The sequence below is a fragment of the Galeopterus variegatus genome, unplaced genomic scaffold (assembly GCF_000696425.1).
Source record: "Galeopterus variegatus unplaced genomic scaffold, G_variegatus-3.0.2 Scaffold521, whole genome shotgun sequence".
Classification (NCBI taxonomy): domain Eukaryota; kingdom Metazoa; phylum Chordata; class Mammalia; order Dermoptera; family Cynocephalidae; genus Galeopterus; species Galeopterus variegatus.
In genome coordinates this window covers 1-15,541 of record NW_007726632.1, presented here as the reverse complement: position 1 = coordinate 15,541, position 15,541 = coordinate 1, and the positions used below count along the sequence as shown (strand labels likewise).

The following is a 15,541-nucleotide window of genomic DNA, read 5'->3' as shown; positions in this document are numbered from 1 at the left end:
CGAGGCTCTGTCCGGGAGAGGAGAGGCCGCGGTGGCGCCGAGCCGCCCCCGACGGCGCCGTCTGGCGGCGACAGCTGGCGCTGCCCGCGGCACGGGGGTGCTGCCGGAGACCCCAGGTCGACTCTCGGGGGTCGCAGGGAAAAGGGGCGATCCGACCGCGAGAAGGAAGGCGGCCTAGTGGAGGCAGGAGCCCCTCTGGGAAGGTTACAGGGAGAACTGGGGCCATGGCAGTCAGAGGAAGAAGAGCAAGGAGGTGTTTTTAAAGGTCGGAACCGAGATGCCCTTTTCAGAGGACGCCATGAAGAGGAAACCTCCGGGAGGGACCCTGTTGAACGTGCCCCGAGGACTCGGGGCGGCGGAGTCCGGCGAGTTAAGCCCCCCGGAGCCACTCGCCTTCCGTGAGGGAGCCGGCCCCGAGCGCGGGTTACTCGTGCCGGGCCGGCGGCACCCGCCGCTGATTGGCTGCGGCGCCCGGGCGGAAGTGATGCGGCTGTCACCGGCTCCCCCGGCTCCCGCGAAGCCGCGAGTTTCCGCAGGGAGGCGGCGGCGGCAGCTGCGACCGGGCCGGTGAGTTGGGAACTAGGTGGGGACTGGACATTGGAAGTCCGGGTGGTCCAGAACTGGGGGGAGCCGGCGTCCGAGGACGAGGGAACTGCACGGAGGGCGCCTTCGGTCCTGGCGTGGAGGAAGCCAGCGGCACGGGGCCCCTAGGTATTGGGTTCCAGGACAAGTGTCTACGATGCTGGTGAGGTGAGGAGTACATTGCACCGAGCAATCGAGGCCGGAGAGGGGAAATCAATGAAACTGGTTTCTAGAAATAGGGTGTAGAGGCTGCGAGGAGGACAGTCGCATGGGAGCAGAATCTCGGACTCCGGGCTGTCCATCTTCTTCCTTGGCAACTAAGAGCTGTAAAGACAGGCCTAGCAATTGGGGAAGGTTGAGATCTGTTTTCCGAAAGTATTTAGGTTCCTTTCCTAGATGGGAGGTAAAAGTGCTGCTCTGCCACTGGGAGACAGGAAGAGCTCAGGTTTCTCTTTCTTCCGGAAATTTGTGGTGGGATCTACTGAGACTAAGGGACGCTGCCCAGATAGGTCACTATCTAGCTATCTAACGAGATTTTGTTTTTATTTAGTATCGTATGCAAACTAGGGAAGACACCTGAATGTATTGGGACAGTCGTTGCTACTGGGGGGCAGGCAGGAATTTGAGGGAATATGCCTCAGAACCTAAGAGGAAAAGAAAGATGTGGAATGGGGATTTTTGGAGGGAAATGTTAGGTGGTGGGAGTTCTCCTCTCCCTTTCCAGGGAGTCTTCAGTAAAATACTCATTTTTCTGGAATGCTTTGAGCTGGATGCATTTGGGTGTGTGTCTCAGTACCAAGCCCTGCCTCAGGGTGGACTCAGTAGAGAGCAGAGGCTTTTAAAGGAGCCCAGCCACACACAGGTACACATGTGTTCTGCCACCCCATTCATTCGTCATGGTTGCCCACCAGATGTAATTTGGCCCTATTTTCCTTTGAGGGATCCTAAGACCAATTCCCTGGTTCTATCAAACCAGGCAATTGGAGCCTGAGTCTCCACTTCCAAGCCAACCCACTGAGTTAGTTGCAAGGGCTGCTCTTTAGAGCTGCTTTCCAATCATATCTTCTCTCCCAGTTGCCCACTTGCCCTTTAAGCCTGTTCCGTTTAGTTTGCACTCTGGCTTTCCCGTGGTTTCATCCTGCCTCCTGCCTGCTCTCACTTCCCCTGGCATCCTTTGGAGATTCACAGATCAGGAAGTTAGCTACCACCTGGACTTCTAGGCAGTGTATTACCTACTTTCTCAGGAGGGGTTTTGGTAACAGTTAACTCCTCTGCTAGGCCTCAAGGGGGAAAAATGAAAAGAGCGTGGCATGATAGTTAGGACAGGAAGTAGGGTTTCTGGGCTTTGTATTGATTTTGGCCTTCTGTTCCAGTCTATGACTTATTTTAGATCCCTGGAAATGATACTTGATCTTGACCAGTTTCTTTGGTCAGTGGTCCTGGAGTTCATGTCTTGCTTCTGCTTGTTCCACTGGGTTTGGTGTGACACTATTTCTTTTGTTCTGTTCTTGGGACCCACAGGTCTGCAGTCTGTGTGCAGAGTCAACACTACTCACAGTAAAAGTGAAGCCTTTTCTCTATTTGCCCAAAATGAGTGTGACGTGGTTAGCCAGACCAGGAGCTCAACCTCATGTAGAGTCCAGGTGGGAATGGGGCCCCATTGTGGGGGTTAGCCCTGAGAACAACTGGACTGAGAAGTCCACTGGGGAAAGATTGATGTCTCTCCTCTAAATCGGAGTGGTGGGGGAGGTCAAAGGGTCAGATTTCTGGCCAGCAGCCAAAAACTAACTAACTAACTAAATAAGGGGTAGAGGGCTCCTCTCCTAAACAACAGTCATAATGCTGCCAGCAGTTTGTTGGAGTGATATGTACTTTGAGCCCTGTGAGTGGCAACAGTGGGAATAGCAGCATGGTGCCTGTGAGCCACCAGGACACTCTGCTTCATTATCTGGTCTAGTGGTAATTGGCCCATCAAGCTGTGGGAGGTCACCCACTGGGGTTAATACTGGCCTACACTACTCCTGGGGGCTTATTGCTGTTGGTAAGGGATAAGTGTGAACAAAAAGAGAGGATCGAATAATTTTTGAAGAGTGAATTGGAGTTTCCAGGGGGAATGCACTGATGGCTCACAGTCTCTCTCTCAGATACCTGCAGTTATTGGCTCTTTTAACTCTATGTCCTTTCTCTTTGTCTGCAGCCTACTGCTCTGATGCCGAAGGGGAGGCAGAAATTGCCACACTTGGATGCCCCCCTGGGCCCGCCCACCTGCGTCTGGCTGGAATTAGCTGGGCTCTTCTTTCTGGTTCCCTGGGTCATGGGCCTGGCAGGAACAGGTGGGCCTGATGCCCAGGGTCCAGGGGGACTAAGCTGGGCTGTGCATCTAGACAGCCTGGAAGGTCATGGGGAGGAAGAGACTCTAAAGCAACAGGCAGATGTCTTGGCCCAGGCAGCAGGACTGGTGAATGCTGGACGCATTGGAGAGCTCCAGGGGCACTACCTCTTTGTTCAGCCAGCTGGGCACAGGCAGGCCCTGGAAGTGGAGGCCATCCGGCAGCAGGCAGAGGCTGTGTTGGCCAGGCATGAAGCTGTGCGCTGGCACTCAGAGCAGAGGCTGCTAAAGCGGGCCAAGCGCAGCGTCCACTTCAATGATCCCAAGTACCCTCAGCAGTGGCACCTGGTGAGTCTGGCCCTACAGTTTTTGATGTCAGATGGATAGGTCTTCGTCCAGTTCTTTAGCGGGCTTTTGACTGTGTCACTCTTCAGGTGGCCCCATTGTTTGTCTGAGGGAGCATTTCTCTGGGCTTTGGGGGTGGATTTTGCCCCCATGCTCTCCCTTCCCTGTACTGCTTTCTAGATCTGGGTACTGCAGTGCTTGGGACATGAATGCTCACACTCCAGCATGCGCCTTTGGACAAGCTGCTTAACCTTGCTGTGCCTCAGTTCCCCCACCTGTAAAATGGAGATTGTAATAGTACCTACCTCATAGAGTTATGGTTAGAGTAAGTGAATTAATATATGTGAAGCACTTAGAACAGTGCCTGACACATGGTAAACACTATTACAGAAGTGATAGGTACTAACATTATTGGCATAATGATATTATTTAACCCTTAACCCTAGCCATCATTTCACCATAATTGCCCATAAGTGATGCCAGACTTTCCTAGAGACCAAGTGTATTAGTCCGTTTCTATTGCTTATAACAAAATACTTGGAACTGGGTGATTTGCAAGAAAACGAAATTTATTTCTTACAGTTTCAGAGGCTGGGAAGTCAGAGTCCAGGGAACACATCTGGTGAGGGTCTTCTTTGGTGGTGGCTTTACAGCAATGCAGGGGTCTCACATGGCAGAAAATGGCAGAGCAGAGAGAGAGAGAGACTCTCACGTGCTTTCCTTTTAAAGCTCTCGGAACCACACCTCTGACCACCATAATCGATTCACTATGGCATGGTCATACGATCTCATCACGATGGTGAAGGGAATGAACTGCGAAGCCCCCCTCTACCTGCCATGATTCCTAATATATGCTTGGGAACCTAGAAAGAGTAGGCTGGTTTCCTCTAACCCTCCAGCAGAGGGCAGCAGCCCTCTGTGAATGAGACTACAGAGGGCGCCAGAAACTTTCAGGGTCTGCATACTCTCTTTTTGTTTGTTTATATTTTTTGGTGGCTGGCCAGTACTGGGATCCGAACTCCTTGACCTTGGTATTATAACACCTCACTCTAACCAACTGAGCTACACATCCTTTCTGAAAGCCCCATCTCTCCAAGGGTGAAAAGGAGCTGCTGGCTATAGCTCTATCTCTCTCTGGGCTGTCCGTTGTGTCACTGGATTTCCACCCTGTGTCCCCTACAGAATAACCAGCGGAGCCCCGGCAGGGACATCAATGTGACAGGTGTGTGGGAGCGCAATGTAACTGGACAAGGAGTGACAGTGGTGGTTGTGGATGACGGAGTGGAACACACCATCCAGGACATTGCACCCAACTATGTGAGTGGTCTTGGACCTCCTTCTTGATGTTGCCTCAGTCTTGTCCCCTTTGCTAGAGGTCAGTGGGCCAAACAAAAAGGCCTGGGGTAGGGGATGATGTTTTTCCTTCTCTCCTTTCCCAGCCAGCATTCCAGACTGACAGTTGAGGCACAGCAGGTGACTCTGTCCCCAAGAGAGACCATCCTGGGGGTACTTCCTGCTTCCTGTTGCTACCCCTCCATGGAGAGTAAGGAGTGGCCCCTGGAGGCAACTTCCCTCTCTACTGAAGTCCTGAGTACCTTCCTCTCTCTGAAGTGGGCCTTTAGGTTGCCCTAAATCTCTTTTATCCCAGGTTTCCTGAGCCATGGAGTAGTGGCCACATTCCTATAACAGGCAAGAGAAGTTTGCTGAGAGCTATGGTACTTCTCAGTTTTGCCCCAGTGTCCTTTGCTCATATCTTGTAGCTGTGTCATTTGCAGAGAGAGATGGGCTTGCTACCTTGGCCTGGAGTCCTAAATTCCTAGTTCCTCTCTCTCCCTGAGCTCCAGGACCTCACCCTTTCTAACCAGTGTGACTACATGTTGCCCATTACCCCTGATATTTCAGAGCCCTGAGGGTAGCTATGACCTCAACTCTAATGACCCTGACCCCATGCCCCACCCGGATGTGGAGAATGGCAACCACCACGGCACAAGATGTGCAGGAGAGATTGCAGCTGTGCCCAACAACAGCTTCTGTGCAGTGGGAGTGGCATATGGGAGCCGCATAGCAGGTAACTCCTGCTTCAGTCTAGCCTTGGGGGCTTTGGTGGCCACATCTTCATTTCCCTGTACCCCTCCCCCATCCTGAAACTGCTTTATCCCACCCTTAACACATGTAGCGTAGAACAGAGGGTAAGCTTATGATGGGTGTCTGTAGGACAAATTAGTTCATTGATTTTCAGTGCAGTGGTTTTTCAAACATTTTTAAGCAGCAACCCCCACTATATAAAATATAAAGGCCAAACCCTTGACCATATGGTAGAAATGCTCTTGATGTGGGCTGGTCCTGCTGTCTCTTTCCTTTTTCTGATCATGGTTATGCCCCATCAGTGACCCAAGTCTTTGGAATAACACCTTTACTTGACTACATTTACTTGTATTTTCATAGTTTACAAAGTGTCTTCTCATTGGTTCTTCCTCCATGACGCCATGTAACCATAGATGCTGTTCTTGCATGTCCCAACCCTATAGCTCCCAGTCCTACTGATGGTCATGGCCTGCTCTCCATCCTTTCAAGAGAACTGAGAAGCCCTGTTTCCCACTGAGGGTGCTTCTGTGGTCCCTTCGCCTCTCAGTCTTTGTTCGTGAAGGCAGATGGTGAAGGGAATGAACTGCGAAGCCCCCCTCTACCTGCCATGATTCCTAATATATGCTTGGGAACCTAGAAAGAGTAGGCTGGTTTCCTCTAACCCTCCAGCAGAGGGCAGCAGCCCTCTGTGAATGAGACTACAGAGGGCGCCAGAAACTTTCAGGGTCTGCATACTCTCTTTTTGTTTGTTTATATTTTTTGGTGGCTGGCCAGTACTGGGATCCGAACTCCTTGACCTTGGTATTATAACACCTCACTCTAACCAACTGAGCTACACATCTTTTCTGAAAGCCCCATCTCTCCCTATATGGTCACCAGGATGTGACCCACCCAATTTTTAGAGGGTGAAATTCAGCATTCATGAGAGTAGTAATTGTAATGAGTATCGTTTATTGTTATTTATCTTTGTGTCAAGCACTGCACTAGGTGTTTTCACATGATTAAGGGTGAAGAAGGGAACCTTGGTTACCTACATGCAACCCTGTGATTCTTCCCACCAGACCCTGTGATCTCTAAAAGTCTAAGTCCCAGCATTATGTTAAAAAATGTTTTTGGACAGGTAATATATATACATGGTATAAAAATTCAAAAAGTGAAAGAGAGCTTACAGGAAAAGTCAGTCCCCCACGTATAGCTCTCCACCACCCAGTTCCCCATCTGGGGAATCAGCATTACTGAGGAGCTGGTGTGGCCTTCAATGCCTAGGTATCCGGGTGCTGGATGGACCCCTCACAGACAGCATGGAGGCCGTGGCGTTCAACAAGCACTATCAGATAAATGACATCTACAGCTGCAGGTGAGACAGAGCAGGTGAGAGGGCGAGAGGCTGGAGCACCTGGTACAAATCCTCCAACACAGAACAGCAAAGTGGGCTGACTCATGCAGTTCTGAGCAGGGTCTCCTCATTGGGTTCAGCTAATAAGTCCATTGCTCTCATTTCTCCAGATCCCCAGCCACGAGGTTCTCAGTCTTAACCCCCTGACACCCCAGTAATTAGATTGCCACCTAATTAGATGCCCCAGCCTGCCCCATTTCATTTGTTTTCTAAACTCAAAAGACCTCTGAGAGAAAGTGGGCTTTCCTGTCCAAGTGTAGATAAGCTGAGTGCCCAGCACCAATCCCTGCCGCCCTACATAAATGCACCTGCAGGTTCAGGTTGTGGTTGTGGTGGGCTGGAGAAGGAGGAGCTGGGGTCGGGCAGCCCCCATGGCATTGATCGCACCTGTTCCTCCCCCTAACCAGTACCTCCCTTAAATTTATGACATCATCACAAGATACATTTCCTCTTAGAGAAAGAGTAGAGAACCCCTCAGCCTAAGAACCAGGAAGTTATACAGATTAAATATCCCTTCAGGGGTGCTCTGCCATCAACGCTACTAGTAGATCCCTAGATGAGGAGTGGAATGATCCCGTCCCTCTCTTCCGCTATGTACTACCTTCTGAGAAAGGACTTTTAGGAGCAGGAAATATATTTCCAGAGAAAAGAAGAATCTTGGCACAGACTTCTGTTTTCCACTTTGGAGAAGGCATGGACCTTTGAACCTTATGTCTTTTAATCATGGGAGTCCTGAACTGGAACCCTTGGGAGGAGAGTAAGAGCTGCAGGCAGAAGAGTGGCCAGCTGAGACTGGGAGGCACTAGGTGGGTAGCCACAGCCTGGCTCTGGCCTTCCTTCTGGGTATTTCTCAACAGCTGGGGACCAGATGATGATGGGAAGACAGTGGATGGCCCCCATCAGCTTGGAAAGGTAACTGTGAATAGCACAAAGACTCTAGGAGACCCAGGATACAGTCTTCACTGTCCTAGGAGAACTACTACAAGTCGATCCCACTTCTCACCCCACCCCCATTTGCAGTACCAGACCTATGCCATCTAGCCCTGCTGCCTCCTTTCAGGAAGAGTACACCTAATCTGGAGCCGGGAGTATGGGGGACACTAATTCTTAGAGAGAGAAATGGAACAATGCTTTGAGATTGTTTCCCTTTGATCTTGTTCTCAGCTCCCATTCCTGGCCCCACCCTGTCATGTGATGAGCAGAGTACATCCATCAAATGTTGTTCAACTACCAGCTCCCTCCCCATCCTGTGTCCATCTTTAAATCTCTTTCCCCCATGCCCAGTGCCCTTTGTACTTCTTTCTTTTCTTTCTAGAAGGCGAGGAAAGGGTGACTGGTATGGTAGGTAGAAGTCTTTCCAGGAGCTTCTCAACTGATACCCTGACATTTTTGCTCCTCAGGCTGCGTTGCAACATGGGGTGATTGCTGGTCGCCAGGGCTTTGGAAGCATCTTTGTGGTAGCCAGTGGGAATGGAGGCCAGCACAACGACAACTGCAACTATGATGGCTATGCCAACTCCATCTACACAGTCACCATAGGTAGCGACTTGATGGTTCTGTGTGTGTGTTTATGTGTGTATGTATCACTCAGTGGTGAGGGGATTGTGTATCTTGGTGTGCCCATCTAAACATGTGAGCACGATCATCTCTTTGGGCTCATATAGGACTAGCTCTGCTCTCAGAGGACCTCGAGACTTCCTTAGATATCACCACACTCTGAGAGCACTTCCATCCCATCTTCTAGAAGTCACCACTGTCTTCATCCCCAACACAGTGATGAGGCCTTTGCTCTGGCCTCTCTTTCTGTGGCTCCCTGACTCCTCACTAGCCTAAATTAAATGCCCTTTACCTGTGCTCCCACTCATTGCATTTGCCACCCCAACTATATTTACTTACCTGGCTTCCTACCTGACTCTAGGCTCCTCAATATCAGGACTGTGGCCTTTTCTATATGGTCCTGATGCCTCACAGTGTGTGACTCAAAGTAGATGCTTAAAAATGAACGTGTGAAGGAATGAGTAGGTACAGAGGTGAAGGCCCTCAGTTTTACCCTGGAGCCTATTGAGGAACGGTCTTAGGATACAGAATACCCTCTGCCACTTGAGGCGGCTCGTTCAGATGAGGATTGTAGGCACTCTGAGGGACTTGGGCAACTCAGGTCATTTTTTAAACTCAGGACAGCACTCACCCCCCTCCCCACCCATGATAATTCAAAGGTAACTCTGGTACTATCAGGCTCCTGCCGCAGGACCAGCTCTTCATCTCAGTTCCCATTTCCCTTGCTCGGTGCACAGGTGCTGTGGATGAGGAGGGACGGATGCCTTTCTATGCAGAGGAGTGTGCCTCCATGCTGGCAGTCACCTTCAGTGGAGGGGACAAGATGCTCCGAAGCATTGTGAGTGCCTCCCGGGTCCTCCACGCCCTGCCGCGCCCCACCTCTTCTCTCAGGCATCACAACGTGTTTCTTTTTGTTCCCGGCTTCCCTGTCCTATCCCTCAGGCTCCTCTTCCCTAGCAGACCTTTGTCTCTCAAGGTATGCCACTGTTGGAAGAACAGACCTGAGCACTCTGGATAAATCTGTGTAAATGGTGGTCATCTTAAAAACTTCATCCTAGAATAGATGTACATATTGTTACAGAAACTGTCACATTGATTAAATAACTTCTTTGAAATGTCTTCCTTTGGTAGAATTTGGGCTTTCACTAATTTCTGTGAGCTTAAAAAAAAGTCATCATTCCATTGCTCTTCAGCCCTTCTATAAATACTGTGAGTTCTGGTCATATTCATCCTCAGGAATAAACCTAGTGGTTGTCTTCGTGGAATAGGCAGGGAAAGGAGACAGGGGAATATCTCATGTCAATGAGAGAGAGAAAGAGAGAGAAAGACAGGGAGAGGAGAGAGAGAGAAATGGAGAGAGGAGAGAGAGGGAAAGATGGGGGTAGAGAGAGGAGAGAGGAAAAGATGGGGGAGAGAGAGGAGAGAGGGGGGGGGATCGAGGGGGAGAGAGAGGGAGAGACCTGGAGGGAGCTATAACTAGAGCCATAGCAAATGAGATTGGAGAGGGGAGTGGAGCTTCTCTAGCCTATGGAACCTGTTTAAGGAATTCAGGGGCTCTTGCCTATACCCAGCTGGGCTTAGCTCCATGCCAGCCAGTTTAACCCACGTCTCTAGACCATAGTCAGAACTCCTAGCCCGTCCCTGTTGCCCATACAGTGTAATATGGGGATAGGAGGCTCTAGGCAAGAGCTGGACTGGAGCCAGGTGGTGTCAGATTTCTCCAGTGGCTGGGTTGGGAGGTCTCTCTGGGGCCCTCCGGAATTAGGCTGCTTTGTCTTCCTGCTGGTTCAAATTCATTTTCCAAAACTGAAACTTTGTTATGCCCATAAATGACTTGTGGTCAACACAGTGTTCCAAGGCTCTGTGCCAATTGACCCCTACTACCTCCTCCCCCTACCCCAGGGAGAAGAGAAGAGACTAGATGAAAGTAAAAAGGCAAGAGAGGCTTTGCTCAGCAGGCTGGGGTCTGTGCACAGGGCACCCCACCACAGGCGAGGCTGGGTTAGCAGGAGGGGCAGGACATACTACACTCTTCACTCCCAGCAGATCTCAGGAACCCTGCTCACCCCCGCCCAGCCAGGGACTTAAGAAGGCTCCATAACATAATTGTCACCCTTGCTCTGCGGTGCCTGGCTTTTCTCCTAACTCAACTCCACTTCCATCTGACTTGTAATTTGTCCAAAACTGAAAAGAGAGCTTTCTCAGTCAGGTTCGCATCTTTGGACTGTCCTTGCCTTGGAAACCTCCTGCTGCCATTTCTGTTCAATGAGCAGGGCAGCTGGGTGGAGCTGTCTTTCTGAGGGCAGGGTCCATATGCTTCCTGCCATCTGGCTGCCTGGGGGAGCTTCCCCGGACTTTTCTATGGCTGCCCAGGGCTGCTGCCACCCTAGGCAAGTTTACGGGCTTCCCAGCTGCACATTAGACTGTCACTGTGAGGCTGTTTCCTTAACAGGAAAAATATCAATCTCTTCCCTGGCACAGACCAGGCTTCTCACTCTCATGGAGACTACAACTTGGAGAGTGTTTTTCCCTTTTCTTCTGGAGTGTACAGTGTCTGGGTGAAAACTGCATCTCTTGGCAGCTGCTGTAACAGCTGGGAGGGAGCAGTGAGTGCAGTAGAGGAGGACACCCTGGTGTCTGACCCAGGGAGAAGTCTGGAAGAAAGGAGCCCTCTGGTCTTAGCCCTGGCACCATGCGCTTAGGATCCAGGTGCTGTAGACTGGAGCAGATTTAGGCAGGGCCCTTCTCAGCTAAACCTGTCAGTCTCTAGCATGACGACAGCATGGGAAGAACTCGGTGCCAGATGCCCACACCCTTGCACCCCACCTCAGAGCCACAAGTAGAGCAGGGACTAATGGGAACCAAACTGAAGCACCAGCCGGAGTAGTGAGTAGCTTGTCCTGTCTCAGGCTGGCAGGCTGTGTAGACGCTGAGCCCATGCCGAGCCGGGATGAGCAAGGCCACAGTTCTCTCTCCCCAGGAACATGCTCCCTGGGTTTGAACCAACATCGCTGCAGCCCCTGAGGCTGCACTGCCAAACTGGATTTCCTTGAATGGTGCCGTCACTCTTGTCCCAGCTCCAGCTGGGGCCCAGTAGTTCCCCTGGCCACTTCCTCTGTCTAGCTTGGTTGTGGGGCTTGGAGGGTTGGGAGTGGGGATTAGGGTGGAGAATTTGGGAATGGGAGCAAGGATCAGGAAACACTTTGCGCTGGAGCCCTCTCACATGTCTTTATCTCCTCTCCCCCACAACCGTACCCTCAGAAGTACCTCTGTAAAGTGTACTTTGTCCTTGTCTCACTTCTCCAGAGGTTCTCTTAGGAGGCCAGGAGGATTAAGGTTCTCCTTTGTCCTGCCCCACTCTGGTCAAAGACTGAGCTTCAGCAAAGGAAGGGCCTACCAGAGAGGCTCGTTCTGAAGACCAGGCCTGTACTCCTCCTACACCTTTGAACTCCATCTCTAACCACCCCCTCCCTTTTCCACTTCCCAGGTGACCACTGACTGGGACCTTCAGAAGGGCACCGGCTGCACTGAGGGCCACACAGGGACCTCAGCTGCAGCACCTCTGGCAGCTGGCATGATAGCTTTAATGCTGCAGGTACGGCCCTGCCTCACATGGCGTGACGTTCAGCACATCATTGTCTTCACAGCCACCCAGGTGAGATACTGGTAGGTAGACAAGTGGCCTGGCTCAGCCTATCCCAGAGTTTGGGTATCAAGAGCCTTCAGATTCTAAATGTCCCAAGTGTTAGATGCCAAGTCGCCTTCAGAGTTGCCTATGTAAAGCACAGGTGAGGGGACCCCATCGAGACCACAGACCTAAACTCATTTGTACCTATTCTGCTAATGCCATTTTGCCTACAAAGGAGAGCTCTGGCTTTGCTCTCTTATTCTGAAGACTGTGCCTCCTGGCTCCTTCTCTAGAAGCAAGCCACTGGGTGGTGACATCATGGGGCTTTGACCTATTGTCCCAGCTTTCCTCTGGGAATCCATTCCAAGTAGCCTTAGTGGGAGAGTCTGGACTGGCTCAACCAGTAGGGTAAGCAGGGAAACCAGAGGTAGGTTGCTGAGATTACATCGGCATGTGAGAGACTAACCAGGACCTCTGTCCTTTCAGTATGAGGATCGCCGAGCAGAGTGGGTCACCAACGAGGCAGGCTTCAGCCATAGCCACCAGCATGGTTTCGGCCTGCTCAATGCGTGGAGACTCGTTAATGCAGCCAAGGTGAACAGGTCTTGGCAGGGCAGAGCGCGCTGTGTGAGGTGACTGAGGGAGGGGGCCGAATGCCTAAAACATTGCCTGGCACATCATAGGTGCTTAACCGGTGTTCATTCATTTCATTTATGTGGCCACTTTTCCCCTCATCTCAGCTGATGTCCATCTTACAAATGAAAAAGCAGACTCAATGCTGTAATTGAAGTTTCCAAACTCTTAGCAGAGAATACATGGGACCTGAGTGTAGCTCCGGACTCTGAGGGTGCTTGGTTCTCATTGTGCACCTTGGACACAGCCATTTTCCTCTGGTTCCTTGATTTGGTGCCAGAAGGAGCATTCCCAAGTGTCCACAGAAGCCTCAGGAGTGAGAAAAGGCGATGAGAGGAAAAAAAAGAGAGCTTGGCCTTAAAGACCATGTCAGCACACACACGTGTTTGTAAGAACATGTGTGTGATCAGTCTTTTTGGCTGATTTGCCGTCCCCCCCCCACCTTTCTGTTAATAGATCTGGACATCTGTCCCTTACTTAGCTTCCTACGTCAGTCCCGTGTTAAAAGAGAACAAGGCTATTCTGCGATCCCCCCGCTCCCTGGAGGTCCTGTGGAATGGTAAGTAATCAGCACAAAGGGAGTTAATCGTAGGCCTGAGGTTTGGGTCGGGTGATGGGGAAGTTAAACTCATCCTCCCTGCCGGATTCTAACCCGTCCTTTAGGAGCTGAGCTCCAGCCAAACGTGTGGAGTTTTCTTTGACCATTTTAGGACATGTTGCTGCTTCTGAGTTGGCTGGCCCCCTGGCTGCTTAAACAAGACCTTTCTCCTGAGTTACTTAGTAGTAGTGAAAAGGAGCTGTTGAGCAACCAACCAGAAGGGTGGGTGGGAGGAGTGGGATTGGGATTTAGGAGACTAGGCAAGAATTGAAAGACGTTCCTGTGACTTCCATGCTCAGATCTTGCCAGACAACTCTATTCATCCCAGCGGCCTTTGGATGAAGTAAAGGAGTTGGGAGTTTCTTCCTTTGATTCTCAGGCTTATCTAACAGAGTCAGATGCAGTCTGCTGGGGGAGAGACAGTCTGTAGAGGTCTCCCCAGACTCTAGTTGCCTGTCCTCTGCCCCTGCCTCCGTGTGCCCAGGGTCACCAGGATTGTCTGAAGGGTGGAGGGGGTGTGTCTTCTAAGTCAGTGATATGGTTTTCTGCTGAGCACAGAGGTGGAAGCCCTTCCCAGAGAAGAGGGAGGCTGGGTCGGGATGCTTGTGCCAGAGGTCCTCTGTGCCACAGGGTCCTCTGCACATTTCCCAGAATTTTCCCTACCTCCAGCTCCTTGGGGAATTTTTTTTCCCCTTTAGAAATTTCGACAAGCAGAGTTAATCAACTTTTTGTGAAGGTTGAAGCATGTCATACTTAGCACCCAAACCAGAACTCTGTCCTCACTTATCCTGTCCTACTAGGAAGTGATCAAACCAGAGCCATGGCAGGAGAAGGAATGGCCAAAGAAGGGAATGCAGAAGGGGGGCTGAGGGGCGGCTTCCCTCAGGTGGAGGTTTCACTGAGAAGAGTTCAGTTGTCTCCCTGCCTAACCATACCCAGCCTTTTCCCTCCACGTGGAAGGAAACCTATGGGCCCAGTCATCATATTTTCCGTAAAAGGAATGTTATCTTGGAAAGGGCATAAAGCATCAGCCAAGGCAGAGATGTTCAGAAACATTTCCAGGAATGCAGTTCAGTCGGAATCCCCTGGCTTTGCACTTGCGTGTCTTGGAGATAGTGTGTGTGCCTTTTCCTTTTACCTCCCATTTAGGGTTGTTTACTGTCCCATCTGTCAAATGAGGGAGTTGACTTAGGAGAGGATTAGAGCCCTTTGCAGCTTTGTCATCCTCTGCTTCCCACTAACTAGGGCATGTTGCCCCAGAATGTCTAACAAACCTCCCTAGGTATCAAGGCTTCTGGCAACTGCTTATTTGTCACTAGGAAGCAAGAGATTGTCCTGAGCAGAGGAGAGAGGGAGGTGGTCTTATGGAAAAAGCAGCATGAAGAGAAGGGAGAGAAGATTCAGGGAGTTTGGCTAATGGAGCTCTTCACATGTTCAGAGGGCGGCAAGCAGGCCTGGCTGCAAATTTCAGAGCCAGCAAAGGTGTCTTCTCTGACATGACTACATTTACCCCTGAGCAGACAGAACAGAAGGGATAAGGCTGTTGGTTTGATTGGAGGTTGAAGGAAGTAAATCTGGTTAGTATAGAATTGAGCAACTCAATCCCAGACAATCAAGAAACCTCTGCCCCTACAGCCAAACTGTGGTCTTTTTCCACCAGGACCTGGGTGATTCTGTGTCTGGGGGCTGGAAAGTGAACTTTTTGTAAGAGGGAGCCGAACATCCTTCAGATAGAAAAGGAGGTGAAATACCTCTAAGACTCTAGAGCAGCGTTGTCCCATAGAACTTTCTGCAGTGATGGGACTGTTCTATATCTGTGCTGCTCAGTTCAGAAGCCACTAGCCATACGAGACTATTGAGCATTTAAAATGTGGCTAGTGTGACTGAAGAACTAAATTTAATTTTATTTCATTAGAGTTAAATTTAAATGCCACATGTGGGGCCGGCCCGTGGCTCACTCGGGAGAGTGCGGTGCTGAGAACACCAAGGCCACGGGTTCGGATCCCATATAGGGATGGCTGGTTCGCTCACTTGGGAGAGCATGGTGCTGACAACACCAAGTCAAGGGTTAAGATCCCCTCACTGGTCATCTTTAAAAAAATAAAAAAATAAATAAATGCCACATGTGGGGCCGGCCCGCGGCTCACCCGGGAGAGGGCGGGGCTGAGAACACCAAGGCCCCGGGTTCGGATCCCCTATAGGGATGGCTGGTTCGCTCACTTGGGAGAGCATGGTGCTGACAACACCAAGTCAAGGGTTAAGATCCCCTCACTGGTCATCTTTAAAAAAATAAAAAAATAAAAAAATAAATAAATGCCACATGTGGCTAATGGTTACCATACTGAGCAGCACAGCTGAAGAGCAAGATGGGATTTTGTTTCTCCCCAC

At 50.7% G+C, this 15,541-nt stretch overlaps 1 protein-coding gene across 1 annotated transcript; it reads left to right on the top strand.

Moving 5' to 3' along the window:
* Positions 1–98: 98 nt before the first annotated feature.
* LOC103588055 (proprotein convertase subtilisin/kexin type 7) lies at positions 99–13,114 on the top strand (the record flags this gene model as incomplete). The annotated part of the gene is made up of 12 exons (XM_008569636.1): positions 99–567; positions 2,104–2,225; positions 2,780–3,259; positions 4,439–4,573; positions 5,159–5,324; positions 6,608–6,698; positions 7,595–7,649; positions 8,138–8,276; positions 9,032–9,132; positions 11,782–11,949; positions 12,409–12,516; positions 13,012–13,114. Coding segments are annotated over exons 3-12 (1,534 nt in total), but the record flags the coding sequence as incomplete, so codon positions are not given.
* Positions 13,115–15,541: the final 2,427 nt, after the last annotated feature.